Here is a 27,342-nt window from a genome sequence, read left to right as displayed (position 1 = left end):
ACAAGAAACCTGTGACCGTTGTGGATAGTTATTTGCTGGGAGGGATAGAGCCAGTGTGCTTCGGGGAAGTGAAAGGATGCTCCAGGGGGATGTGAAATCACTGGAACAAGATGAAGATGGAGCAATGGGAGCTTTCTTTGTGTAACTTAGTTCTGCTTTTTGTAACAGTACTGTGTACGCGAGGAAAGAGGGGGCAAAAGGAGCCAAACACAGCCAAGAGAGGGGGGAACTGCAGAACTTCCATGGTTTTAACAATGCTTAAGGGGGAAAGACACAAATGTTAGAGCTTATCTGGGGCATGGAATGAGAAAATTTGGAAAGAGTGGTCTCAAAGCCTTAATTTCTGCATATCACGTTGAAAATTAGCTGCAAGTAGATCCTTAGGCTTTCACTGTGTTTGGATACTGAGAGCATGAACAAACCACATCTGAGAGAGGTGATTAAAGACAAGCTTATGATGAGCTCTGTGCTTGGCTTTGAAGGGAGTTTGTTTTCTATGCAGTTTAGGAAAGATGTTGACTTGCCGGAATGTGTCCTTGCACAAATTTTAAGGAATTCAAAGTGGAAATAATCTGTCTCTGCCAGAGTTCCATGTGGGTGTAACCTCCAGGAAAGGTGTGAAACAAAGGAGATGGGGGTTGGCAGCTGTTGTGAGGAAAGAATGGTTGTCCAGTTCTAGCTGTCTGGAGACCAGGAAGCCATTCACAGCTTCATTAAGCTTGTCATAAAACTTGATTAAAGATGATCATAGCATTGCTCTATGAGAAACTTGGAGGGGGGAAAAACCAACACAAAATAGGTTGCCTGAGTTTTGAACTGGTTCTTCTGCCATTGGCAGAGAGTCCCATGATTGATTCTGTAGCTGCTTTTTCTCAGGTTGATGCTATCTGACAATTTAGGCAGATTACAGACTTTGCTATGCTGTAAGAAAGAATAGAATGGCCAGCCTTGTAGAGTTCATGATATCCCCCAGTGCCCTTTCCACAGCACTTCTGTAAGGAAAAATGGATATTTCATTCCACAACTGGTGGAGATTCCCTGCTCACTGTATAGGGAGGCTGGACTAGGTGACCTTTCCAACCCAGTCCACTCAATGCTTCTATGATATATGGTTCCCAGGAACCTCGGTCCTGGAGCACTAAGATGCTGAAACTGCCCAAAATGGCAATAACATTTGTATCTAAGTAAATTCACTTACTGGGATGACCCATGTGATGATGACACAGCCAAGAGTTTCAAGCCTGTGGAATAAAATCTGTAGCTTGTCAAATTGTTTATGAAGCTTTAATGACTTTACAGTGAGATCTCTGTTAAAGTAATGTGGAGAAAAATTATGACTGAATAGTTCCTCTGGCTTTGGTGCATGACTTGGAGCGGAGATAGGAAAGGTCTTAAATTCTGGAGGATTATTGGAAACAAGCTGCTTTTATGTGACAGGAATCTCCAGCTGATGAAAATCAAATAATTCTCTAATTACCACACAGCCATGGCTCTTCTGAAGGTTTCCTTCAAGGAAGTTGAAAATCAGAAACAGAGCTGTGGGCTAGCCTCTGGGCTAGAGAAAGAGCTCTCCTTCCTGATCTTCCAGGACTGCCCCTGATCTACACAGCAGATACTTCCCTTACAGAACTTTTTCCCTGATAAAAAGAAAATCCCTCCACATTTTCAAACCCTGTTCTATCTTTGTAACCCTTCTTCAAGCATTCTTTTGAAATGGTCTCTTGGAGGTGTTCTGCTTCAGAAACCCCACTGTCCTGTTCGACAGGATTGCAAGAGGTGTGCTGGGTGGTGTGTTGTGACAGTGAGCAGTGAGAGAGTTACTAGTGAGTGAGGGAGGTTTTAGAACAGGCATTTTTCAGCCTATGGTTCCAGCTTTATTTTATTGGCTGTATGAAGGAGGCTGCCACTTTTTGCAGGGTGGCTAGGTGGCTATCTTGGGTGCTCTGGAATGTGAGGTGATACTGATACTCCACTTGGTGTTTGGGGATTTGCAGGAAGTTCTCATGTACTCTGTGGGGGAGGTCTTATTTGTGTGCTAGACCTGCTGAAGGTGCACTGCTTCGAAAGGACTCTATTCCCTGACTGTTAATTTTAGAAATCAATTCAGCCGTTAACATCAGAATGAAGATTTATTCAAGAGGAAAATATGCCTGTAACTTAAAGGAGAAAGAATGAAATGGCATTTAATGATTGAGTAACATTCTGTGCCCACTCAGCCATCTCCCCTTTCTCTGGCTCTGCACAGAAAGGAATACTCTTGCTTTGTAGCCGGTCTGAATGTCTGGAGGTCTCGAGAAGAAGCAAAGCTGTAAATATTCTGCAAGGAGGTGCTATACCACAGATACATCCAGTTCAGGAGAAAGGACATGCTTTCTTCCTTGTCATTGCTTTCACAAATTCTGGATGACCATGAAACCGTGTAGTTCCGCCCCAAATGGTTTGCAGACAGAAGCTGAGAGTAAAGCAGCATAAATGTCATGGTGGTGCTGTCCGAGCAGCATAGTTTTGTTCTCGTGCGATGGGAGCAGGTGGTGGGAGGTTGTTTGGCTGAGGTTGAGAAGCTCCTCCCCTCGCTCCCCTCGCAGCAGTCGATCTGCGTCAGCAGGAATTGTGTCCCTTGCACTGCTTTCTGTGAGGGTGGGTGCACAGGATTCGGCAACGTGAGGTATCAGGCTGAGGCTTAGGGGTTCCTTTTAAGTGGCTGCTCGTTTCCTTGAGCCATAACATGGGCTAAAGGTTAACTGACACGTCCTCCGTGGAAGAACGGTTTCTTTTTTTTTTTTTTTTCCTTTTTTTCTTTTTTCTTTTTTTTTGGGGGGGGGGAAGGGAGAAGGAGGGGGGAAGGGCGTTGCTCACACTCCTCCCTACCTATAGACCCAATGTGATGTACAGTGCTGCTCACGCAGATATTTCCCCCCCGTCGGATTATTTGCTAATCAGACTTCAGTGCAGTGGCGATAAGAGCAAGGCCGTTGCCTAGCTGGGAGGCTCTGCCAAGCTCGCGGGCTCCCGGAGCCGAGGACCGAAGCGGCGGCCGCTGCCCCTGGCCGCTGGCCGGGGCCAGTGCAGCCGGAGCTGTCCGCGGTCGGCGGGAGCTGTCCGCGGTGCTGGGATGCGGGCTGTGCGGGGCTCAGGGCAGCCCCACCGCAGCCCCGGAGGAGCCCCGCCGTCCTGCCGGCAGCCCAAGGTAGGCTCGCTCTTTGTTTGAGAATCCCGACTTCGGCGACAGACGGAGGCAGCTGGAGAGAGCAAGGCTGCCTGTAGGCACGAAAAGAGAGGCGATGCCACAGCTAGACTGCCTCAGACCTTCTCGGGGGCAATGAGAGCGCCAGTGTCTTTCCTGCTGCAAGAAGCCATTTGGATAGCATTTTTTCTACCCCTTGCATTCCGCCCTTTTTGTCTCCACGGAACATATTCAAATGAGGCACCTTAGAAACCTCTGTGTTAGTGCATATGATGGTGCTGTGATCTTCTGTGTTGTAAAGTGGGTAAAAACCATCCAGATTATTCTCTGCTGGACCTCAAAGCAGGGTGTTGTTTATACCCTCCCATTATCTGCACCCTCTCTTCTCTGAATGTGGATTTAAAGAAGCAAGCACCTGTCTTTCTGACCGTTGCATATTTTAAGAGCCAAACTTTCCATGCCGTTTTCATCGTGCGGTAAGAAGATCTGTAACCTAGCACACTGACTTAGAGTGATGTTGCATTCTACAATCTGGGCAGTTTTGCCAGCGAGATTTAATGCACTTTAACTGAAGAAAAAAAACCCTGAACCTAACTGCAAATCTGTTCGTGGTGCTGAAATTTCCCTTCCGACTGCACTGAGATAACCACAGGAAAGGGCTTTTACAGGCAGAAGTCACCTTTGATTATTGCACTTAGCAGTCCCCGTGGACTTAAATCTTGGTACGTACATAGTTAATGCATTATCTGAGCATGCTAAGAAAATCTGGTGCCAATTACAATGAAAAAAATGCTGCAAAATTAAATAATGAATAGCCAGAATGCATAGCGATGAGGCCGCGTGTATTTTTAGGAGGTGTTTAATAATCAAGCCACTGATGAACTAAAAGCCAGAGTCTACTTGACTGGTTTTGTGTACTTCACATGTTGATTGTGCCTGCAATAGAGGCATTTTGCAGCTGGATTGGTTTTGCTTGTATAAAGCATTCCTAAATAATTAAAATCAATCTTTGCTGTTTCCTGATGAATTAATTGAAATAATTTCTAACATCTGTTAGTTACTTATCAGACCTGCTGCACCATTAATATTTTACAGCATCTTAACATGGTGCTGCTGCTAGTGAAATCTCCATTTCATTTTCTTAAGGAGAAAGGAAAACTAACACCTCCATCAGCCAGGAGATCCTTCTTCTGAGTCCAAACACACTCCTGTTTGCGCACAGAACATGTGTGTTTATGACTCTGTGTTCTGTGGGTTTATTTCTTGTTGTTCATAAGTTCTCTGCACGATATTGGGATGGGAAAAGGGCGTAATTGCACTTAAACCTGGAGTCAGAGAGACCTGCACTTGTAATTGTCTGACATCCCTGGGGTTAGGAGGAGGAATTCCTTTCCTCTGGGCATAAAAGCGATAAAAGTGTTTCTGCATTGCAAAGTAAACATCAGCTCTGTGCATCCTGGAGTCTTAGAGGAGTCATTTTTATCAAGGACCTCTTCTTTTGTCAAAGGGGAGCCAAAACTCAAGACTCAGGGTATTTTTGTCAGTTCCTAAAAAAATCAGTGAGGCCAACTTTCCCCTCTGAAGGATGGGATTGCTGTGGAAATGGATGACTACTTTAAAATCATACAGTAGTATTCTCATTCTACTGAAGGAGCTACTTTTAACCTCTTTAAGTGAAGGCCTTAGTACTCCTTAGCTTCAGTGATTTCACCAGGGGCTAGAGCTCATGCTGTGCAATGCAGAGAGGCTGAGGTCTATAATCTGCAGTTCCAGTCAAAATACAAAGTGTATTTTGTGTTTCCAATTGAGCATAGTGGTCTTGCTTCTTCAAACATCTGCATTAAAAGTTGTCAAAGGAGATATAGTAGGAAACTTGTAGCCCATTTCAGACTATTTTTCCTCTTTGATAGTAGAGTTTGACGTATCACTATGTGTGAACAGTAATGCCAGCTTGTTAGAGATGAGCAGGGAATGCAACTCCAAAAAGCATGACTTAGACATTTGTCTCAACACAGCCAACTGTCTGGACATTTCCAAACTCCTTTGGTGTAAGGCTCAGGTCTAATGAGAGCCAGCCTTCTGCAAAGTCCTCGCTAGTATTTTTTTTCATCGTTTTCATCATTTATTCTTGGTTGCAGTGGCAGTGTCCTTTGAACACCCAATACCATTAGTTCCTTATTAGTACTGCTGTGGTCAGCAGTTTGTGACAATTGGATATGGCTGATCTGTCTACTTGGCTCTTACTGCCTTGCAAGCAGCTAGAGTGCAACAGTTCAAATTCGGGGGTTGGGTGGCTGATCTGTATCTTTGATTTGTGCAGAATTGTTCTGATACACTGCATTTAGTGGAGAGAATTGACATGTAATGTGAAAGCAGAGGTGTTCTCAGAGAGGAGGCAGTATTTGAAGGGGGCACAGGCAGGACTGGACAGGGGAGTAGACCTTTTAGGAATTAGGAATTGGACACAGGGTTTCAGGCAGCCCCACTCTTATTTCCAAGTTCTGCTCTCCTGCATTAAAATTTAAAACAAACCCCTCTGGTTTGGGAGAATGAAATCAGTTCCTTTGTCAATACTTCAAAAAGGTCCTTCTCTTTAATGTCAGCGTTGCCAGTTTTCAGTGCAGCACAGCTGCAGCTTGTGGTTGTCAAGCATGCTGATGTTTTGGGCATCCTCATTTGAATAAAGGAGAACAGCACGTCTCGGTATTAACATCTGACCTTGCTTTGGTGCTGTGATACTAGGTCAATTATTCCTCGTTCTGAATTCACTGTTCTGTGTTAAGAGGAGGTGATCTGGGTTTGACCAAGAGCGCTGTGTGTTTGCCATCAAGGCCCAAAATTAAATTAGCAGGAAGGTATGCAACAGCCTCGTGAAGCACAATGCATTATCTTTCCCTAGAAAAGAGAATGAAAACAAAGATTTTTAAATGCAGTTATGTAAATATTTCTAGGCAAACTAGTAAAAGGACTGCTTGCCCTTGTCAGATGCTCTAGTAAGGAAGAAACCAAAACTCAGTCTTGCTTTTCTCCCATGCTAGCAGTTGATGGCACGGGCCAGTGCAGCATGAGCTGCTCTGTGCTCCTCTGCCAGTGTCACCCTGATCTGGGCTGGTTGTTTTCAGGAAACAAAATGCAATGAAAACAATTTCCTTGTAAACAGATATGTGAGTCCCTATGGTCTTTGTCACCAGCTAGCACAATACCTGATCGTAGTGTGCATGTCAGGGGTGCCAAAATGGTGGTGCCTCACCTACAGTTCGTTACTTACTTAACAACTTGCATTTGCATATCTGTAATCAAATATAAATGTTCTCAGACAGAACACTTGCTTGTATTCATATCTACCCTGCCAGATGGCTAGGAATTGCTCACTGCCTGCGTTCATCAGTCAGCAGGGCCTTTGATCAGATGATCAGTGCTGTCCGTGCACCTTTCAAGGAGGGTGACAAGAAATGTGTGGCACTTGATGGGCCACGTGTGTTGGTTGCAGCCCATTGCAGCCATAAACCACATTTATTAAGGTAACTTAGATTTCTGAAGTGGCATTAGTTCCTGTAAATAAAACTGGTTATGGTGTATTCTGCAAGGAATTATGATGTTTACAGGAATTAGTTATATATTTTGCCTCTGCTGCTTGCAGTTTTATTCTGTTTCAGCATGGCATGCACAGCTGTCCATTCATAGTAACTGCAGTGAAGTAGTAAATGCACTGCACACAGGTGGTACACAAAGTTTAATCCACAGAATGCTTCTGCTTTTCAAAGTTAGTGCCTTGAGCGCTGATTTAAAGTTTTTAAATATCTGGAAGCCCCTCAACCCTGTCCAGGAGTACCCCAAGCTGAATTTGGCATTATAACAGCCAAATCATCATCAGCCATCACAGGAGGAGCTCAGGAGAGGAGCTTCAGTTGCTCAGTCCTGTTGTAGGATTGAGCCCCTATTAGGACAAAGACTAGATCTTGATTTGTTTGCTGAATATTGTGCAAATTTTTGTCATTCTGCATGAGTTTAGTAACAGCATCAATAACAAACCATCAGAAAAAGTATCTGGTCAGTACATGCAGCAGAATAAATGCTTTTTTAATTTCAGTCTTTTAGGAATTGGAAGAATTTTATCCTCTCAAGTGAAAAATAAATAATCAAAGAAGATTCAACAGACTCTTAAGTGTTTGCCTCCTGAAAAAAAAAGGGAAACACTGAGGAACAAATTACAGTATTGTCATAAAAGAGAGCATGGAGCAAATCAAGTTCTTTATGTCTTTGGGAAAATGGAAAAGAATTGTAATTATTGAAAGCCTGCTGAAGTCATCTTCAGTATAAAATTGAATGTTATATTTCAGGAGTAAAATGTGGTCACTAGACTCAGTGGCAAAGATGCCACTAATATTCCTAGGCTGGGGGTTCTGCTCTACATATTTATCTAAATTGAATTCATCATGGACAGAAACCAGGCTTTTCTAGAACTCAAAATGGAGAATATAGTGAATTAGCCATCTGTTGGGGAAATGGCCCAAACTTGAACCACCAGAAAGCAGATCCCATCTGAGCTGTCAGCCCCTGGAGGTAGAGCAGTCTATGCCATTAGCCCAGGTAGGCCTCTTGCTATAGACAGATTCCAGGAAGTGGTTGTGGTATCTGGGCTTAACTAGAAAAAATAGGAATTGGTCTAAACTGGTGTCTGCTGAAGCATCAGCAACATTGATAACAGTCTGCCCAAATCACTCCTTTGCTGATACTGTGTCACTTATGATGACTGTATGGAATAGCTCAGCCCATACCCCAACCCAGAGGACTTCCAGCCATGTCCAGTGGGAAAGGTGTGCGAGATTGCATGCATGCATATTGGGCTGCTCTAAGACATCTTTCACTGCCTTTCACTATCCTGCAAGGGATTAGTAGGAGATATGTATAGTCATGCCTAACAATACTTAAATCAATATAGTGACCCTGAACATCAGCCTTAAGTTCATGCTGAGGCTTAGTTGATAGACACGGCTGACTTGGGTGGTGGAAAAGGTGATAGGAGCAGCCCCCCTGCATTCTCTGAATCTTCATGATTTTATCAGTCCTGTTACCTTTGTACAGGAATAATTTTCATATAAATACATGGAGAAAAAAGGGAAAATATTCATGTGCTTTTGAAGTATTAAGTGTCTGAAACCAGGTGCTTATTGCCATTGCAACAGCAAATAAAAAGGGGGGAACACAGGGGGGAATGAAGAGTGGGAAAGTATTTCTCTCTTTTCATTCCTTGTGGATTGCTTACTCCATGGCTGTAAAAGCATTTTTTGCTCATGTTCAGGGCTGTGCCTTTAAAGGCCAGACTGGGTTGCTAGAGTCTACAAGAGCTTTTATTTTTAATTTTTTTAAATGGATTTTTTAATCAGTACTTACCCTGATAAGAATGCTGCTTGCCCAGCAGTGTAGGAAAGATTAGAAACACAGCAGTATGTTAGGAAATAGAGGAAGCATCTTTGTCCCTGATTTCACAGGGACTCTGCCCTTGAAATCTGTGTGCAGACGAGATGCTCCTTGCTTGTTCACTAAGATTACTCCTAGTTGCAGTGTTGGCATGATTCTCAGGCTGATTCCCAGCAGTCACACCATCCTCCTTCAGGGAAGGGGGGGATGATCTAGCAGTGAAGAAACAAACATGCCTTAGCGAGCTGAGTTCAGCTGCCAGCTCTGCCAGCAGGTCACTCTGTCACTCTGTATTGACTCCTTGCTTGTATGATGAGAAACCCACTCACAGGATGTGTGAGGATAATGCCACCCCAGATCCTAATATCCCAGGATCTGAAAATAATCACTATTTAAAATAAGAGTGTGAGACAATTCTGGTTTATTAAAGTTGTGTTTTATTTGGTTAGTGCATCTAAACAAGTACAATATCGCTAGGATGCTTTCTGAAATCATATTATGCCTTTAGTAGTAATCACCAATGGGTTCATACATCACAGTTCTGTTGACTCCCTGATGCTGAGTGGAAAACCTTTGGAGCCTTTCTGAGAGCTCTTAGGCTGTGTGTCATGGAGCTAAGAGTGACCCGGGGATATGTATCAAGCTCCATGATGCTTAGCTTGAAGGGACTGTAAACCCACGAAATCTTGGAGAATTCAGGGGCTTTAGATTTTTGAAGGTCCTAACTCTTCTGGAATTTCTTATCTGTTCTTGGAGCTTCAAGTTGACAAGCTGTTGGGAAACATGACCAGGACATGTGGGCACATTACTACTAAGAAATGTAAGCAAGTATTTCTGCGTAGTTTTGGATTTTGAAGTTCAAGAAAATGTTGAACTTTTTAGTTCCAAAAAATGGAATGGTTTTTCTCACCTGAAACTGCAGAGTAGGAATTTTGTCTGTTGCTGTGTTCTGGTACAGCTTTATCTAACCTGTAAATAGGACCTGTTGTCCTGGGATGGAACTTCAAACCGGTATTCAGGGAGGTCAGTGCTGATACAGCTGAAGGGTGCTAGGAAAATGGAAGAGGTGGAAGCAAACGTCTTGGGATTTGAGCAATGTGTTAACTGGATGGATCTGCATTGCTCGGAAGAGACTCCTGGTTTGCATCTCCCTTTGTCTTGAGTAATATTGTTCTTTGTATTGAATTGCTTTTTTTATTATCCTCTCAACAAGCAGAAGTCTAAAAAACTGTCTCTTACCAAGATGTTAATTACAAGTGACCGAGATGTTAATTACAACTGATCCAATCTCACTGTCATAAACCTTAAGCTATTTTCCTGCTGATCAAGGTGGGTTTTGTGTTTTTTGGTTTCTTTAACCTGCAGGAAACGTTGCTTTCCTTTGTTCATTATCTCCTGCAAGATGATGAGTTCTAATCAGGAGGAGGTCACGTTGGGCGCTTTTCTCCAGTATATTGAAGATATGGGGATGAAGGCCTATGATGGCTTGGTTATACAGAATGCATCAGACATTGCTCGAGAGAATGATCGCATGAGGAATGAAACAAACCTGGCTTACTTGAAAGAAAAGAGCGAAAAACGCCGAAAACAGGAAGAAGCAATAAAACGGTAAATATTTTGATGAAAAGATGAGTGGTCTGGCAGAGTGAATGAAGTGAGTGGCAGAGTGAATGAGGAGCTTGGCCATGGATACAGTAAATGTGTAGAGCACTTCATTTCTATGCAGCTTACTGGTAAAAGGAGCACAGACCATTATCCCAGGCAGCTGATTGCGCATTTTGTTTTGTGTAGAAGTGATGCTGAAAGAGTTCTGTCTTCCAGAGCAGAAGAGTGTTACATCCAAATGTATGGCGTCTGAGCATATGTGGCATCTTCAGTGGGTGGAATTTGAAACAAAATGTTTGTCTGTTTGGGACAGGAGATGTAGATCTAGTGGGAAACAGGTCCTCAGCCACTCAGACCTTTCAGATGGACAGTGTCCCATTTGTGCAAGGATATGTTTTTGTGTGAGCCCTTGTGAGACAGACAGGGCAAAATGGACTCGAGTTGTTGTTTTAAATCTGGTCAGTTTTCAAAGCTCTCTGATTGCTGTCTGAGGTTTTACAGAAAAATGTCTGATATTTACAATTTCCTCCCTATTCTGCTGCTCTGCACTCAGTGAAAAGGAAAATGAACCAGGGCCCTGATGGGCAGAACCCATCATAGCTTTTCTTGAGCAACCACACTAATTTTAATTGACTGTTAATGAGAGGAGAACTCTCATGACCTGGCCTCTTGTATTAGTGGAGGGCAATGAAACATCTGCAGCCTCATGAAGAGGAAAAGGAGGCTGAATGGGATAGATGAAATATTTCTCATATACACATTTGAACATAAAAGTCTGCCTTTTCTCAAAGACAAGGATAAATTGTGTGTTCTAGGGAAATCATCCATCCAAATGCTGAACTTCTACATGCAGGTGGATAACTTGAGCATGAGCTCCTTGGATTTTATTCCCCCACCCCCCCCCCCCCCCCGGCATGAATCTTCTGTATTTCAGTTTGTGATTAAATTTTATGGTCTGTCTTGGGTACTGTACATCCAGGTCTAACAGACATGCTGTGCTATGAACGTTCCAGCAACGCCTCGCTAGTCTGGTAACGATGGAATGTTGAAAGGAAAAGAGCAGCACATACAGTTGTGCAGAGGAGGCAGAAGCAGTAACATAAAGCAAAATTATGGCTGCTTTATGTTTCAGGCAGTAGAATGTTTTGGACTGTCACTAGTTTGGTTGAGGGGGTAAGAATAATGTGAATTAAGGTGATTAACAAGAGCCCATAAAATGTGTAATTTGGTACCATTTGGACTGTTCTCTTGTCAGTTCAGTTTCTGGGTGATCTTTAGGGGGATTCAAGATTTTGGGTAGTCAAAGGCATAGGCATCTTGTAGCAGGAGTTCTGCTGTGCACAACTTAGGAGGCAAAATATTATTGCTTGCAGTGGATTAATGTGGGAATGTTTTGTTTGATTTATGATAGATGCATGTTTGGTTTCTTTCTTTTAGTGTTCATCTCTCTTTTGATTATGCAATAGCTATATGAACTGCACAGTTTCCAAGAGGAAAGGGTAGGGAGACCCATCTCAAAATATGTCTGACTCTGGCTGTCCTGTTTAGAAGGTTACCAAGTGCCAGAAACAGGTTTTGTTATGAATGAGTTTCTTGAATAAGTTGTGTATCTACCTGGTTCTTTCTGGTCCTCCAGCCAAGCTTCTCTAAATCATTTGAATGGTGGAAACAGTATTTCCGACCTTGTGGTTGGTTTGTGTGGGCTGGTTTATTGATCTTGGCCAAGTGATTTGATGAAGATAAGTGCAGGTACGTTAGGGCTGAGACAAACCATGGAATTCTTATTGATGCTCTACTAAGATCACTAAGAACAGAGGTCTGCTCCCTGGGTGAAGTATCAGAAGACACAAGGGAGATTATCAGCAGTATCGGGGTGGGAAGGGGCTGACTGAGAGCTTTTAAGGCTACTTGCCTGGTTTGTCAGAGGAACAGCATGTGCATGTATGTGGATTGGAGGTGCCAACACTTCTTGAACAGAGGATTCTTCTGTAGGAGTCTGTGTTCACAATGGTCCCCTCTTCTCCCTTTGCACTTGGTTCACCTCAGTAACATTGAGGGGGTGAACAATATCCATCTGAGAAAACAAAGAAGGAAAAACACCTTAGGAAATCTCAGAAAAGACTGTCCTTGAGCTTTTTCATCTGTCATTTTCCTGTGTAAACATGAAGAGGGAAAAGAAAGTATTTGTGATAATTCCTTGATTAGAAAAACTAAATGCAATGGCAGATCAAGGGGAGGACATCTGATTTGACTAAAGGATCTGCGATGTCTGGAGTCACTTAGCCTGATTGCAATTGAGCCTGTTCCCTGTAGTAACCTCCAGAGATTCATCCAAGACCTTGTTGCCTATTGAAACACAGCGGCCAGGAAAGTTAGAGTAGAATTATTGATTTCTCCTTTGTTCTGTGCTATATTACTTAGGTCTCTACCTTATCTTGGTGGGTATTTATATTATCCCTAATTCCTGATAGTGTGGCCTAGATAGCAAGTGATGCACATGTGCAGTGATAACAGTGCTACCAAGCTGGAGAATACCAACAGCCGAAAACAATCTCCTTAGCAACAAGAAGCCATCCCCTGCGATTAAATGCAGGTAGATTTTGAGCAGGGGAGGGGGTTCCAGCTCTCCTTTTGCTTGTAGGAATCAAAATAAAGCAGCTGTAAGTCTTTGGCACCTACTGAAAATTACCTAATAGTTTGATATTGAATTTTTCAAGAAGCTATTCAATTTTAGTGTTCATATAGAAGAGGGCTGATCATGTCTATTAACATAATAATGAGTAATTTATTATCTAATAAAGTGGTGGTATTCACACACAACACTATTTGGAAGCAGCTGTTATTTACCTAAATCATCTCATAACCATGCTGAATGACTTAAAAGTTCATTGAAATGCTTTAATCTGAGCAGTTTGGAAACAAGATCTGAAAAATGACCTAAAAATAAAAGCTGTTGGATGGTACATTTTGCCTTCTTGAGGATGCATTGTGTTACGCTTCTTTGGTAGCGCTGATGCACCTTCAGTGTGATTGCTGTCTCCTCCTGTGTCATTCCAATAGGTTAATTGTGGGGAAAAATATATGGATCTGTTGTACATTGCAGGGAAAAAAACACATCATATCAGATTGGGGGAAAAAAGCAACTAGTCTTTGTCTGATCTTGCTGGGCTGAGTCAGCTGATCTGATCTGAATTTCTGACCTAATTTTGGTATGGTACTTAGCGATCATGCAGAGAAAATAAGATTAACGTGCCGATCAGTAGCTGAGAGTCAGCCATGATAACTACGTTAGTTCATATATTTGGGACCTAATTTTCAGTCCTTTTATTCTTTTCTTCTACCTTTTATTTGCCTCATCTGACTAATTGATCACTGTCTGTTCAGGCGGCTGTGTCCAGACCCAAGCAACATCCTGGCATATTGCCCACAGGGCTTATAAATTGCAAATAAAGTTATGAAGCAGTATCATTGTCACTGGCAGTGAAGTCGTGGCACTGCAACATGGACATTTACCATGGTGCAGTATCTGCTGTAGGCAGTGTTTCTGGGAATAGAAGGTAGATTTACTTCAGCTGTTATGGGTGCCAGGGAAAAGGTGAGTATTTTGAGCTTACATGGGGCATCTGTTAGGATGAGCAGTTGCTTTCTTGACTCATCTGTAATTGAAATGCATACATTTTAAATACTTTTCATCTATTATTCATAGTCTTGTGTGAATATATCACCAGTTGGGTTTTTTTTAAATTGTATAAATACCAAGTCTTGGTAAGAAACAAATAATGAACCTTCCTCCTCTGAAGGCTGAGATGTGGTGCATTAATCATAGGGAGTGTGCCCACTTTCCTAGGAGGCACAGTTCTGCCTTCTAGTTTTCAGGTGTCATTCAAGCTGCTCTTTTTGTTGAGGAAGTCATCATTTTGATTTTTAACATGAAGACTAGATTCTTCTCTGGTGTACAGTTGCTGGTGTTAGTGGGCAGGAATTTCTGCCTGGACACAGCCATCAAAATATTTATTTTTCGCTTCTGATTTTGTAGCCTGTTCCCAGAACCTAAATGGCTCTGTGGAAAGCCTTGCTTCTGCGTGTTGAGGTAAGTATCCAGACAGATGCTGTCAAGAGGAGGAGCTTTTAGGAGCACTGTTCTGTGTTAAAGCAAGCAGAAATGGGCCAGCCAAGCCAGGGGCAGAGCTAAGCTCTTGTAATAAAGCAGGAATTGTAATCAACAGCTGTCATCCTAACCTCTCCTGACTTTGGCAAAGCAAATATATTGAAGACTAGCCCATCGGCAAAAGTAAGATCGTATTTTGCTCTTGCGCTGTTTGTGGAGGTGTTGATTGTTGTGGTTGTGGTTTTGTGGGGGGGAGATTTTTTGTTTCTTTGTTGTGGTGTGTTGGGTTTTTTTTAATATTTTTTTAAGTTTGTGGGAGTAATTGAATTCAGGTATTACCTGTCCATAGTTCTCTGTGGTCCCTGTCTTTAGGTTCCTTCATGAACAAGATGTAAGTTGAGTCCCGCAGATAAAAGTCAAGGCTTATCACAGCAAATAAATACAAAACATTTCTGTGCGTGGCATTATTCACTGCCAAAATCTCTGTTCAAGTGAGAAAATGATTGTAGTCTTAGAGATTATGGAGGTGCTAGGGTGTTTCTGCCAAAAAGGTTTCTAGCAGAATCAAAAATAAGGTAAGGAAAATATTTTTGTTGTAAATTTGCTGGTTGGAATAGTATCTTGAAGTCAGAAAAAATACTTCAAGCAAAAGAATTGTTGCAATATTGCTCCTTCTTTTCCTGATCATTTGTTTGTCCATGGTTGAAATTTTGTGTAGTGAATTAGATATTTCTGAATTTTCAGGAATGCTTGTGCATGCTAGCTGATGATATTCTTACAGCCAGACTCAACAAAAAAGTGAAGGAAGTGCAATGAAGGGATTGGATCGTGGTGAGGGGTTTGGCTGGAATACCTGCAAGCAGATTATTGAGCTCTTCTAAATGACAATCTTATGAACCTGTTGTAATTGGTGTGGTGTGTTGGTGTGGGGATTTCGAGGGCTTGTTTGGTTTTAGGGTTTGGGTTGGGTTTCTTTGTGTGCTGTGTTGTTGTTTTGGTTGTTTTTAATTCCTATCTGAGCTCACGCGGTGAATGTGATTCTTGGGTATGAGGTCAGTGGAACGCGCTCCTTTAATCAGAGTATGTGTTATGAGGAAGCTTAACTGTGGCTCTGGTGGTTTTATTTACCTTCCTCCTGGACATGCTGCTTACTCATTTCATCTGAGATTAAATGATTGTTGTGATACCACCTTTGTGGTGGAAGCGACTGCTGAGGTACGATAGAGACTAATTCTTGTATGATTTCAAACTGTTTCTCTCCTGAAGATTTTGTAGGGTCTTTTCTGAAGCTGGGTTGGTGTAGGGAGAGTAGCACTGACAGCTTTTTTTCATCAAGAGTAAGGAAAATGGTTGTGCAGTCGGTGACCTCCAAATGTATTTTTGTTGCATTTATAAGTAAACAGATGTGATGATCTAGCCAACAAATCCTCCCTTCCAAATGCTGGGATCCATATGGCCGTCTGTATTATTGCCACACAGAATAAACAACAGACACAATGCAAACGATGCGATAGTGCCCCTACTCTTATTCTGAGTTTTATTTTAGGACAATTAGGCAACAAGTCTTGTTTAAAATTTAGCACAGAGACTGATAGCATGCTTGGGAATTCCAAGGAAATAAACCAGAGAACATTATAAATGTAGCCTCTAAATCCTGATATTATTTTTCAATGAATCTTCCACAAATTTTGCCTAAAACTCTTACCACTTTTTAGGACAGTTAGATGATTTCTTCTGCTTCCTCATTCAAGAATTTGCTCAGACATACCCTGGTGTGCTATGTAAGTGGGGACATTTTTGCTCAGGATTCATTTACTGCATTTAAAAGAAGTGTGGGGACAGAGACCCTAGAGGACTTCTGAAGGTGTTACAGATTCCTTTTCTTCCCTTTAAAATCCAGTCTAAGAACTCCATGCTCTGGGCATTTGCAGGCTGACAGCCCACCTCTGTAAATGGGTGAACTGGCTGCGCTCCAGTTTCATTTAGGCGTGTACTCACATGCAGCCCACGAGCTGGTGCCTCCTCTGCACGCTGAGTCGTTCAGAGGAGATCTGCTCTATGCTGGCAGCCATCGTCGAAACATGCTGGGAGCTGTGTGGGTCTTCATGGCCACTTTTCAGTCATTCCTTCCCATCCTATATCTATTTCAAATTGGGTTGTTTTTTGTTGTTGTTGTTGTTGTTGTTAGAGGGGGGATGTGTTGGGGTTTTTTTTGTTTGTTTGTTCATTTTGTTTGTGTTTTACTCTTTATTGCTCTTTCACTATAGAATGCAAGATTGTAATTTTAACCTAGTAGTTTAAATGCTCTAGCATTGGCTCCAATCAAAAAGCCCCTCTTAGCAAGACAAGATGCATGTTGAGCAGTGGGGAAGCAGACATTTTGCACAACCAGTCAGGGTTCTTTGGAAAATGTCTTCAGCTAGATCATGAAATTGCATCAATTAGAACATAAATAAATAAAGCCTGTTGTTGTGAAGACTGGATTTAAAACCAGCAAGACTGATTTCAAGCATGTCCAGATAATATAGAGTCTTCATATCTAATCTAGGGTGGACTTCATTAACAGAGAAATATATATTCAGCAAAACAGGACAATGAATAGGCCATGGAACATTAATAAAGTCTAGCTCATGACTTGCTGGCAAGATGAAAGCATTGATCTGTTATGTTACAAGACTTCCAGTAACCAAAACATACTCCACACTGAAGTTCACTGGCACCTGGCCAACATTCTAATTGCCTGTGACCTGAATTAATGTAAAGAAGACTTGCAGAGAGGAGTCTTCTGACCCACAAGTAGTGAAATTGCAGCTGGACACACTCCTGGACATACCTGTTTAGCCACATGTCCTTTGAAAATTCAGCCAAAACTGTGGAGTAAGCACTGGGAACACACAGCATCAATCTGGGAGCCCAGCAGATATGAAGGTCTGTGCTAGTGTGAGTGAATCTTTGTTCCTGCAGAAAAATCCATTGTACCTGTTCATAAAGCTGAAGGAAAGTGTATTCTTTGAGCAAGTCAGCTTAGTGTATTGTTCTTTCAGGGCCATAAATCACAGCTTATTTGGCTGTTATTAATGATAAAGATTACTTTGTGCCTCACACATCTGGCAGATGTTTGCTCCTGTTGCTTGTCCTTCTCAGCCCCCTTCTCACTGTCTATGCATGCCTTTAGCTGTCTATTTATTTTCCTTCACAGGAAAGCATGAACATTTTCTTAGCCTAAAGAAGGAAGAGTGGTCTTAGGCATACCCCTGGAAGAAGGGAATGTCAGTACAGACCTGCTGCTGCAGCAGAAGCAGCTGGGGGTGGGCATCTTGTTGCTGAGTTATGCCAGATCAGTGGCTAAAATGTGTATGAAAAGAGGAACGTGCGTGTGCACTGATTAGATTTTCATGCGATTGGATTAAAACGGGAGTAAGGAGAGATTACAGGAGAAATGGGTTGCAGAGACCGTACTAGCTGTAGGTTTTATAGTTAATTTGAGACTCCTTTTACTTTTCCTTCTGGCTTTGCACTCTAATTTACTTGTAATCCTAAGTGAAATCAGTTTAAGAGTATTAAAAAAACCCCAAAGCCACAAAACTAACCAAACAAAAAGCCCCACTGTAGCGTGTCCTCAGCACAGGGTCTTCATCAACAACACAGAGCCTTACAGCCACATCCTGTGCTGGGAGGCCATGCTTTATCTTGTGTGGGGTGGCCCTGGGAGAGCTCAGCTTAGCTGGGGCCTGTCAGTATCCTGCACTGCAGCATACAGCATTGCTAGGAGCCTGTGGATGAGCAAAGTCTGCTGGTTTGGTCCCACAGAAGGCAGTGATCAGTGGAATTGGGTTTTGTTTTATTTTTTATTGCACAGTACCCAAGGACCCCACATGGAAATTAGATTCCTCTGAATCACTAACCCAGCACGAAGGCATCTCACACCATGGGCTGAAATTGTACCCAACGGGTGACTAAAGGGACATGTGAGGAGTTAGGGGACTGCTCATTTCCTTACTTCTATTACTACAGCAAAGAACAAACTGCAGTGTATCCCCAGTGGTTCTGGTGAATTGCATCCAGCAGTACTCTCAGAAAGCTACAGAGAAACAAATGCTTCCAACAGACTCAGACAGATGCTGCTGGAACGTGTCACAGTTGAGAAGACCACATCCAGCTAAACCCTTCAGAAATATTCCTGCCAGCAAGTGTGTCACTTGACAAAGCCATAACATTTTAAGAGATAAAAAATGAGAATAATGGTAGGGTTTACCATAAATTAATAAGAATTACCTGAGTTTAATCTATCTCTCCTTTTGGTGGATTATATAGGGTGTATCTTGCCAGTAGATCCTCTGCTGGCTGAGGGCACTTTGGTTATTAACTTGAGATCACATGTTAGGAGCCATTAAGTGAATTGCTCTGTACAGCCTTTCCCTGAATGCCAGGGCAAATGCAGTATTTCATACCCTTAGCTAATTTCATGCTGTAATTTAATTTCTGAAACATACTTTTAATTGAATCTTTAAAGACAAAAGGAAACTGCTGAGTCCTTTAGTATTACCAAGGAGATTGTTTAAAAATGTAGCCCATCTAGAGAATAATCTTCTATAATTAAACATAAAGTTTGTTTTGTTTCTCTGCATGCAGCTATGGAGAAGCAAATTCCTGCTGTCTGCAGCAAGCTCAAGGCTGGAAGAGAGGTACTGGGCCATGTGAGAAGTTATTTATCTTATGGTCAGCTTTAACTCTCACCTGAGACAATCCTGCAGCCTCACACCGAAATGACATTAGGAGATCTGAGAAGTGATCTCATTTCTCTAATTTTTGGTAATAAGCTGAACTGGAGAGATGTCAGCAATTTTGTCTTAAACAAAGCCAAGTAGCACAACCAAATCTGATCTTTGCATCTTGAAAGTGCATCCAGTATTGCAGTGGTTAGGTTTTGATGTTCATCTTCCATAAGCATAGAGGACCATGTCATCTGTTATGCAATTTTATTATAGGAGAAACATCTTGGCTGGTAGCTCCAGCCATATTCCTACACTGAGTTAGGAATGGCAGCTCCTATGAGGCAGGACTTCATCAGCCTATTCTTTTAGCATGATGCTTGATTTTGTTACCTGTTTTCTGCCTCATCAGGAGTATCTTTCACAGGAATCTCTTGCATTGCCTCTCAGCCCGAGGATTAGCACATTTGAAAAAACCAGGAGTTTGGTTTGACATGGCTTTTGTTGTTCCACTGAAACAGTTGCCCCTCATTCCTCTCTCTACTAGTTATGTCTGCCTTCGAGGGCTGAAGCAGAAATACGATTTCCTGCGTTTAAATGCAGAAGTACCCTGAAATTCACGTGCTGGAATACACCAAATACACAGCTGCTTTTAGAGACTAAGCTGATAGTGCTTGTGTTACATGGCTTTGTTTTGAGATTAAAAGTGCTTTAATCGGCACATCACAAATACCATTGAAGAGATAATTCAAATTATTTCAGCTTTAGAGCTGAACTGTTAGGCTAAGCTAAGTGCAGCTTTCATTCCTAAGAAATCCCGTTCCCGCATTGTTAATCTGAATTCTGCTCTGGCTGTGACGAAGCCGATGAAGAACTGCATATGTCCTCGCCATGGCAACCCTGCTATCACATGATGCACACAGCAGTTCAGCCACAGCTTCATGGCTTATTAAACAGGCAGCACAGACCTCAACACGCATGGGCCTGCCACGTGACTGCTGCGGCTCTGCCAGCTGCTTAAAGGGAAACTGGACTGGAGCATCGTAGTGTTTCCATCAGCATCATCTGCATTTCTTCCTGTCCTCAGAGATGCTGTAAGCTACTAAAATATGGATAATGGCTGAGAAGACTCTGCTTATACATGGTTTCTTCTGCTTGTCTTCCATTTGGAAAATACCTAGCAACTTAGTCTGGTAGGAGGTGTCCCTGCCCATAGCAGGGAGTTGGAAATAGATCATCTTTAAAGTCCCTTCCACCCCAAACCATTCTATGATTCTACGTGCAAAGATAAAATAGTGGTTTTCTAATTCATTATTATGAATTGGAAACTAAAGGGCTTTTTGGTAGAGTTGAGCAATCATTTTCTGCTCTTCTCTCTGTGGGCTTTTCCCTGATTTAATTTTACCTTTTTTTCCTACTAGAATAAGTGAGGATAGAACATAACAGTCCTGGTCCATTCCAATGCTTCAACAAAGCATTCCCAAAACATTTGCCTGAAAAGACCTTTGCTCCTTGCTGCTTAACATACATCCTCACAGGTCTGATAATGACATTGATCTCTAACATCCAGCAAAATGTAGCCTGTTACAGGCTTTTCCCAACTTCTTCAAGAAATGTTGCTTGGCATTTGCTTAGCAGATCTGAGGGGCTGCAACCTCAGTAGAATATGTGGTGATGAACAAAGAAAAGTTCAAAGATGGAGCTGGAGTGGAATCAGGTTCATGCCTATGAAGGAAAGGGGGCCAGCAGAAATGCAGTCTTGCCCTAATTCCACCGCTGAAGGGCAGACACAGCATGTGCTGGTTCTGGTGTCATATCTGTTGCCGGTTGGCACTGTTCTTGAGTGGAGCACACCTGTGTACTCAGGACCTGCTGGAAAACAGATTCTCAACTAAAGCAGCATGTGGTGGGAAGGAAACCCTTTCCCTTTCTCTTTTCCTTTCCTCTATCAGATCTCTGACTGAAGTGGCTTGGCTTCTCTTTCTCACCTAGTTGCAACCTGAGGTTTTTGCGGCAAGCACTTTATTTGAGCCCAGGAACATCAGCAGGTGCTTGACAGAAATGGAGAACAGCAAGAAAACATTGTGAAAAGACTGTGTTAGTCTTAATTATTAATTGCTCTCCAAAACCCTTAAGTTGCTTAGGCTCTTATGTATGCTGTGCAGGTGCAATTTACCAAGAGCTGGAAAGGCCAATTGTCAGGTCCATGTGCAGAAATGAACCATTTTTGCAGTTTATGGTGTTGCTTTTGAACGTTGGGGAAGTCTGGTTTATGTGTCTGGTTTGAGTCTGTCAGATTTTCATCTCCATTGCCCAAACAATCAGTCAAGGTGCAAATACTTACAATTAACACTATTCAGTGACAGACTGCTGTCTCCTCATATTCTGCTTCTGATGAGTTTGTTGTTTGGTTACCACTTTAGAGATGATAACCTGCTTTGGGAGTTAATGCAGAGAGGTGTTTGTACATCAATTGGCCATTAAACTGAGAAGCAGTATTATGGGTGTTATTAGGGCCACAGATAGGGAAGGTACAGAGCATATCCTTGCATCTCTGCCAGCAATCCTACAAGGATTCTGATGTGCAATCAGTGTTCGAGTCTGGAAACGTTTTAAGATGGTGTGTAATAAAAACTGTTTGGGCAAGCTAAGGTATTTTAAGTTACCGTTTTAATTGTATCTTATGACAGTGCTGTTTTTTCAGCATATTTACTTTGCTGAGAACAATCAGCTCTGATATTCTTAAGAGGGTAGGAGAACTTTGAGATCAGTTCTTTCCCAGGAAGGCACTGAACAAAGGCTCTGGCCACTCCACTGAAATGAAGATTTTGCATCTACATGTTTGTGTTTAAACCACAGATTTCTATAGTGTGTTTGTTTGCTGTTACTGCAGTGAAAAAGGTTAGTTAGGCTCATGACAAAATATTTTGACTAGCCTCTTCCTCCATAGTCATTTGTTTGTCCTCAATATATGTTTATTGTGAATTGTCTTCCCAAGAGATTATAAACAAGATGGCAGCTTTCACCCGCTGATCTTTGGGTTTGTTTTTTCACTTACTGATTAGCTGCTCCAGGAGAGTCTGCACAAAAGGGTTTTGTCAGACTGGGTCTAAAATTTGTGGAAAAAATGTCACTACCAGAATACATCAGGAGGAAAAAAAAAAAGCCCAAGAACTTCATTGCCAGCCAGTTAAGGTTGCTAAGAGACAGAATATAATTATCTGCAATTTGTTTACCATTCCCAGACACTCAGAAGGGCAGAGCTGGGGACTGCCCTGAATTCCAAGCTATGCCAAAAGTAAGCTAAACATATCTGGTTGTCAAGTGCAGGTTTAAAGAGGGCATTTGGAAATTACGCTAGAGCTCTAAGCCTGACTTGGGTATTTTTCTGCATGTACAGTATCAGGTGTTTCTGTCGTAGTCCTGAGGTCTCCATACATTGCATGCATTTTGCCTGATAATATAGAAGCTGTTGAAAAAATTAAATTTACAGAACCACACAAATTTTCTAGTAAACTCTTACAGCTCCACTTCAAAATGAGATTTTGTTCCTTTAGTTGTAGTAGTGTTCAGTGTCCCTGTGTTGTGATTCCATTGCTGATGGCCACTGATGTTAATTTAACGTTGGCCAGCATAAGTTGTTGGCTAATTTTGTATTTCTTTAAAATGTTTTGTGTTGTACTTGCACTTCGAGGTAAGTATTGAGATTTATTTCAGGTGCAAACAAAGTTGGTGCCACAGTCAAGTTTACATTTCTCTGTGCCACTGTGGCTATTATGTAGAGTATAAGAGTTATGCCATTTGAAACTATTCATTTCCTTGGTTTGAAGGGTATGTATTTGGTAAGACAAAGCTTTAAGATTTTTTCTTAGTTTGAACTAGAAATAAAAATCAGATTGTTTGTGCAAAATTGGTTCTTTGCCTCCTCGTTGCCAGAATTTTCAGTTTCTTCACTGTGGGTATAAGAGCACAGGGTATAAAGATATCTAATCTTGCCAATTTACCACTGTGTGTTGTTTTTAAAGCTTGGGATATTTATTAGAACCAGTGAAGTTCCAGCAGAAGTAAATGGATGAATAATTTGCTTGACAAGCAGTGGTAAAGTTCCTCAGATGATTCATACCCAGATTGCTTCACCCAAAGCTTCGTAGTTACTTTTCTTTCACTGTTCTGCCCTTGTTTGTGTCTTCACAATACTTGCTGGTGGAGATGATGCAGTCAGTTTTCCCAGCCCCTTTTACCTTGATCTGTGTGTGCCTGGAAAGCAGTGAAACACACCCTCCTCTGAGTGTTTTTGAGCCTGTGGTGGCTGAAGCTTGTACAGCTTCACTTGATTAATTTGAACAAGGAAGAGGAAGGTGGCATCCAGTTGTGCATTTTTTCCAACAAGTCTCCTACAAAGCTGCTGAAGCATTCAGGAGTGAATTGAGCTTCATCTTAAAAGTGGCCAGTTTCCCCCCACCTCATTTTTAGAACCTCATTGTGTAGACAACTAAAAATTCAGCTTTCTGTCTAAAGCAAGTAGGTTTCTGGAGCAGAGTTCTCAGGTACTGGCATTTACCTCTCTTTGTTTTTGTGTTTGTGAAGTACCTCTAAGCAACAGAACCCAAGAGTCATCTCAACAAGCCACAGTCTGTGACCATTTATCATGTGGTGGCTTTTCCACTTGTAACAGCTGTGCTGATCTTCATTCAGGTCCTTTATGCTTACTCATGGAGGAAACAATTAAGATAGTTTAGTCTTCATCCTCTTCCTGGCAGGCTGATGCTTTTGATATGCTCTTTGTTGCTTTCTACTGTGAATGTGTGATGAGTCTGTGGTTAGGTCATTCTATACCCCTGCTGGGAAAAACAAACAAACAACAACAAAAACCCCAAACAATGAAACACATAACAAACAAAACCAACAACGACAAAACCCAATTGGGCAGTCAAAACCCCTCACAATTTTGTCATTATCATGAAGGCTTGTATGTCTGTTCTCCTAATTGCCTCAAGCAAACCATTTCCTGCCCATGCTAACAATACATCCTATTGCAATGCCCATGTCTCAGTCATATGAGGGTACCTATTGATTTGGGATGATGGTCGTAAACAAAAAGAGCATAAAGCACCTCTCAGAATATGTTAAACCTGTTTCCACTTTGATTTTGTTGTATCTGTCCAGATAAGAAGCCAGAAATCGATTCCAGCCATTTCCAAAAATCTTTAATTAATGCTTCCTCTCACTTTTCCCAAACCACAGTTTCTCCTGAAGCACTTAGAGCTGACATCAGCTCTAATGCAGCTTCCTTTATTCACTCAGGATGAACCCATTCTTGAACTTTGCAATAAATCACTGGGGAAATGCTGTTTTTTCATCTGTGTGCGGTTTTGTTTTGTGAGTAGCCTGTTGCATTTTGGCACTTTGAGGGTAAGAATGCTGATGCAGGAGTCCTTATTCAGCTCCTATTCATTATTCATTTGTGCTCCAAATAAATAGTTCAGTGCTTGCTGTTTGCTGTGAGCTGTCGTGATGCTGGAGCTGTCAGAGGTTGCAGTAAGCAAAACAAAAGGTCAAAGGCTCTCCCAGTCTTTTAGCAAATACTGCAGCAATCCCTCCTTACGATTGCATAAGCAAGCAGCAAACACAGTATAATCAAGGCTGCAAGAAAGGTTGAGCCTTTCTCGGCTCAGCACTGCATGATCATTAGTGGCTTTCCACCATGTGGAGTTGTTCCAGCCCAAGGGAGATGAAATCCCACCTGAGAAGTTGTTCCTCCTTAAGCCAGTGCACACAGCAGCTGTTCCATGTCCTCGTCCTTTGAAGGTGTGACAGGCTGTGAAGGAACACTCGGGGTGACTGCTGACATCGCGTGCGAGGGCTTGCAGCCTCCCTGCATCCTGGTGTTCACTCAGCAAACCAGGAGCATTAAATGAAGGCAGTGGGTCCCACATGCTATTTGACAGTAATGGGGTGTTAAACCTGCTGTTGTCTGGGCTTTGCAAGGCTGACTTGTAAAATCACAATGCTTTTAGAAAGGATGTTCCCTGGTTCACCTGCAGCCAAGTTTGTCACGGTTCTGGGGGAGCAGAAGGGCATTCTGCCTTGTGGCTGCTGTGAAAGGGCAGAGATAAGCAGTACCTGATGCCTGGAGGATGCAGTGACAGCACTTTCTATGTCCTTCTGGGACCAAGGAGGAGTTGGGCCAAGAGGTGCAGCTTGCCCTTCTGATGTTTGAATGTGACAGATTTAGCTGCTTAATTCAGGTTTTTTTACAGCTTTCTGTAAACTTGGGTGCCATCAACTTGAAAGGAGATTGTAGGGAGATGGGTATCAGTCTCTTTTCCCTGTGTACCAGTACTACCCATGACATGGAAGCCTTTTGTATATACCAATAGATTACTTTCAGACTCCTTCCTCAGGCTGGCTGTGGAGGAACAACCTTCAAGAAATGAGATTGTGTTATAAACTGTCAAGTTGGAGTTAATTTCCTAAAAATACTTCACAATAAAATGCTCAAAATTTCTGCTCAACTTTCTTTGCTCTCTGTGGTTGCTTTAGTTATTTTCTCTCTCCCAGACAACTCACTCAAAAATAATGACTCCTTTTAAAGGCGCTGTGATTGGCAGGACTATTTCTATTCTGTGAAGTGCTACGTGATAGGCAATTTCCATCCACATCCTCTTTGCAGACTGGGGATTGACAGAGTAGGTGCAAAATTGTCACTTTGTGGCCTTTGGTAATTAAAATACAGGAGGGCATTAGTATAGATTCTGGATAATTGCTCGTTTTTCCAGAAGAGCTTTGACAGGCAATATTAGGGAAAGTCTCCAGAAATTTGGGTTCTAAATCTCTTCTGACACTACAGAAAGCAGGTAGGGCTATTTGGAATCCAGTTGGTACCATTTCATGTAGGAGATGGTTGAGCGATCTGTGGAAAATAAGGTTATCTGACAAATTCAGCCCACATTTCAGCTCATGAATCATTCACAAGCTGCTCGTGACTTCCACAATGCATTCATTATTCATAAGTGCTCACTGAATAATTTGTGCAAACAAATTTCAGCCTATAGAGTTCCCGTGAGTTATTTTGTGTTTGTTTTAGTGTGACAATGCTATTTGGTTTGATTTTCTTACCGTATGCAACTTATGAGTCTAGAGGCTAGTAGATAACACTGAATAGTTCCTAAATCACGAGGAATACCTTTCCTGTTTGAGACAAAGAATGTTTGTTGTGCTTTGTCATTGCCACTTTTAACACAAAAATATTAGCGGACCTGTAGCTTTTCAGGTCTTCAAGCAGAACCCCACAAAGACATGGTGCATTTGGATCTCTTCTGGCAAGTTCAGCCAGTTCTGCACAGGTTTCCCCTTTAACAGGATTTTTCTATGGGCAGCTTTGATGCTTTCCTCTTCCTGACAACTGGTTCACCTGGATTTCAGAGAAGTAGGGTGTTGGGGAAAGGAGGATGGAAGAGTAGGAGGACATGGTAACAGGGATGTAATAATAATCATAATAAAGGTCCACTGGAACTTATTTATATATGTTTCAAAAGTCTCTGACTGGAGGGCTGATGTGAGGAAATCCTCAGTTCCTTTTAAGACAGGTGTAGGTTTGGGGAATATCTTCTGGCCAGAAGAATAAGGTTGGAGAGACCTTTTTTATTCTCCCATGACATAAGTAGCTCTCCTGTGTGCAAAAAGTTACAAACAAGGGCTTTGGGGAGAAAGTTTTTCTGTCTCTGCCACTTTCAAAAATGCAACCTTAAATTAATTAAACAGGTTTTTCTTGTCTTCTCTTTGCCCACTTCTTCTCCTTAGATGATGAGGAGAGTCCCTTTTATACTTGCAGAAGGGGCAATGTCTAGTTGTCACTCTGCTGTACATATGATGGGGCCATGTGGCCAAAGAGAGATGCTGGAGACAGTATCTATGGCAGCAGTATATCCTGGGTACCTCCTGAGCACTTCTCCTTTAGTTCTTCATCATCTTAAGCAGAAACCTGCTGACTCAGACCATTGATCATTTTGGGAGTCTCAGACCATTTCCCTTCCTTTACATCTTACTATGCTTGTTTTTAACAATGGGCAACCACTGAATAAAACAGAGATACCATTCCTTGACTGAGAATTCTGAGACAAGCTGAAACTCGGCAGTTCTTTAATTATATTAGCATGTAGGAAAACAACTGGAAACAAGTTTTCAGTTTTCACACAGAATCACAGAATGTTAGGGGCTGGAAGGGACCTTTTCCCCTCATTAGAGCAGCTAGTCATGACAAGGGGTTGGTAAAGCTCTCCTTAAAGAGCTGTTGAGATGATACTGAGCTG

At 42.1% G+C, this 27,342-nt stretch overlaps 1 protein-coding gene across 3 annotated transcripts in view; it reads left to right on the top strand.

Annotated features, from left to right (window-relative positions):
* The first annotated feature begins 2,848 nt into the window (after positions 1 to 2,848).
* Positions 2,849 to 27,342, top strand: part of NYAP2 (neuronal tyrosine-phosphorylated phosphoinositide-3-kinase adaptor 2) — a 122,077-nt gene continuing 97,583 nt past the window's right edge. For 2 of the 3 annotated variants that reach the window (XM_054175554.1, XM_054175553.1), the window contains exons 1-2: positions 2,849 to 3,906; positions 9,971 to 10,213. In XM_054175554.1, the coding sequence (XP_054031529.1) occupies positions 10,008 to 10,213 (206 nt within the window). In that variant the 5' untranslated portion in view covers positions 2,849 to 3,906; positions 9,971 to 10,007. Of the gene's footprint in view, positions 3,907 to 9,970; positions 10,214 to 14,361; positions 14,502 to 27,342 lie in introns of those variants that run through there. The other variant, XM_054175555.1, reaches the window with a different exon arrangement.

This window comes from Dryobates pubescens, chromosome 32 (genome assembly GCF_014839835.1).
Source record: "Dryobates pubescens isolate bDryPub1 chromosome 32, bDryPub1.pri, whole genome shotgun sequence".
NCBI classification, from domain to species: Eukaryota; Metazoa; Chordata; class Aves; order Piciformes; family Picidae; genus Dryobates; species Dryobates pubescens.
This window is presented reverse-complemented; position numbering and strand designations above follow the sequence as displayed.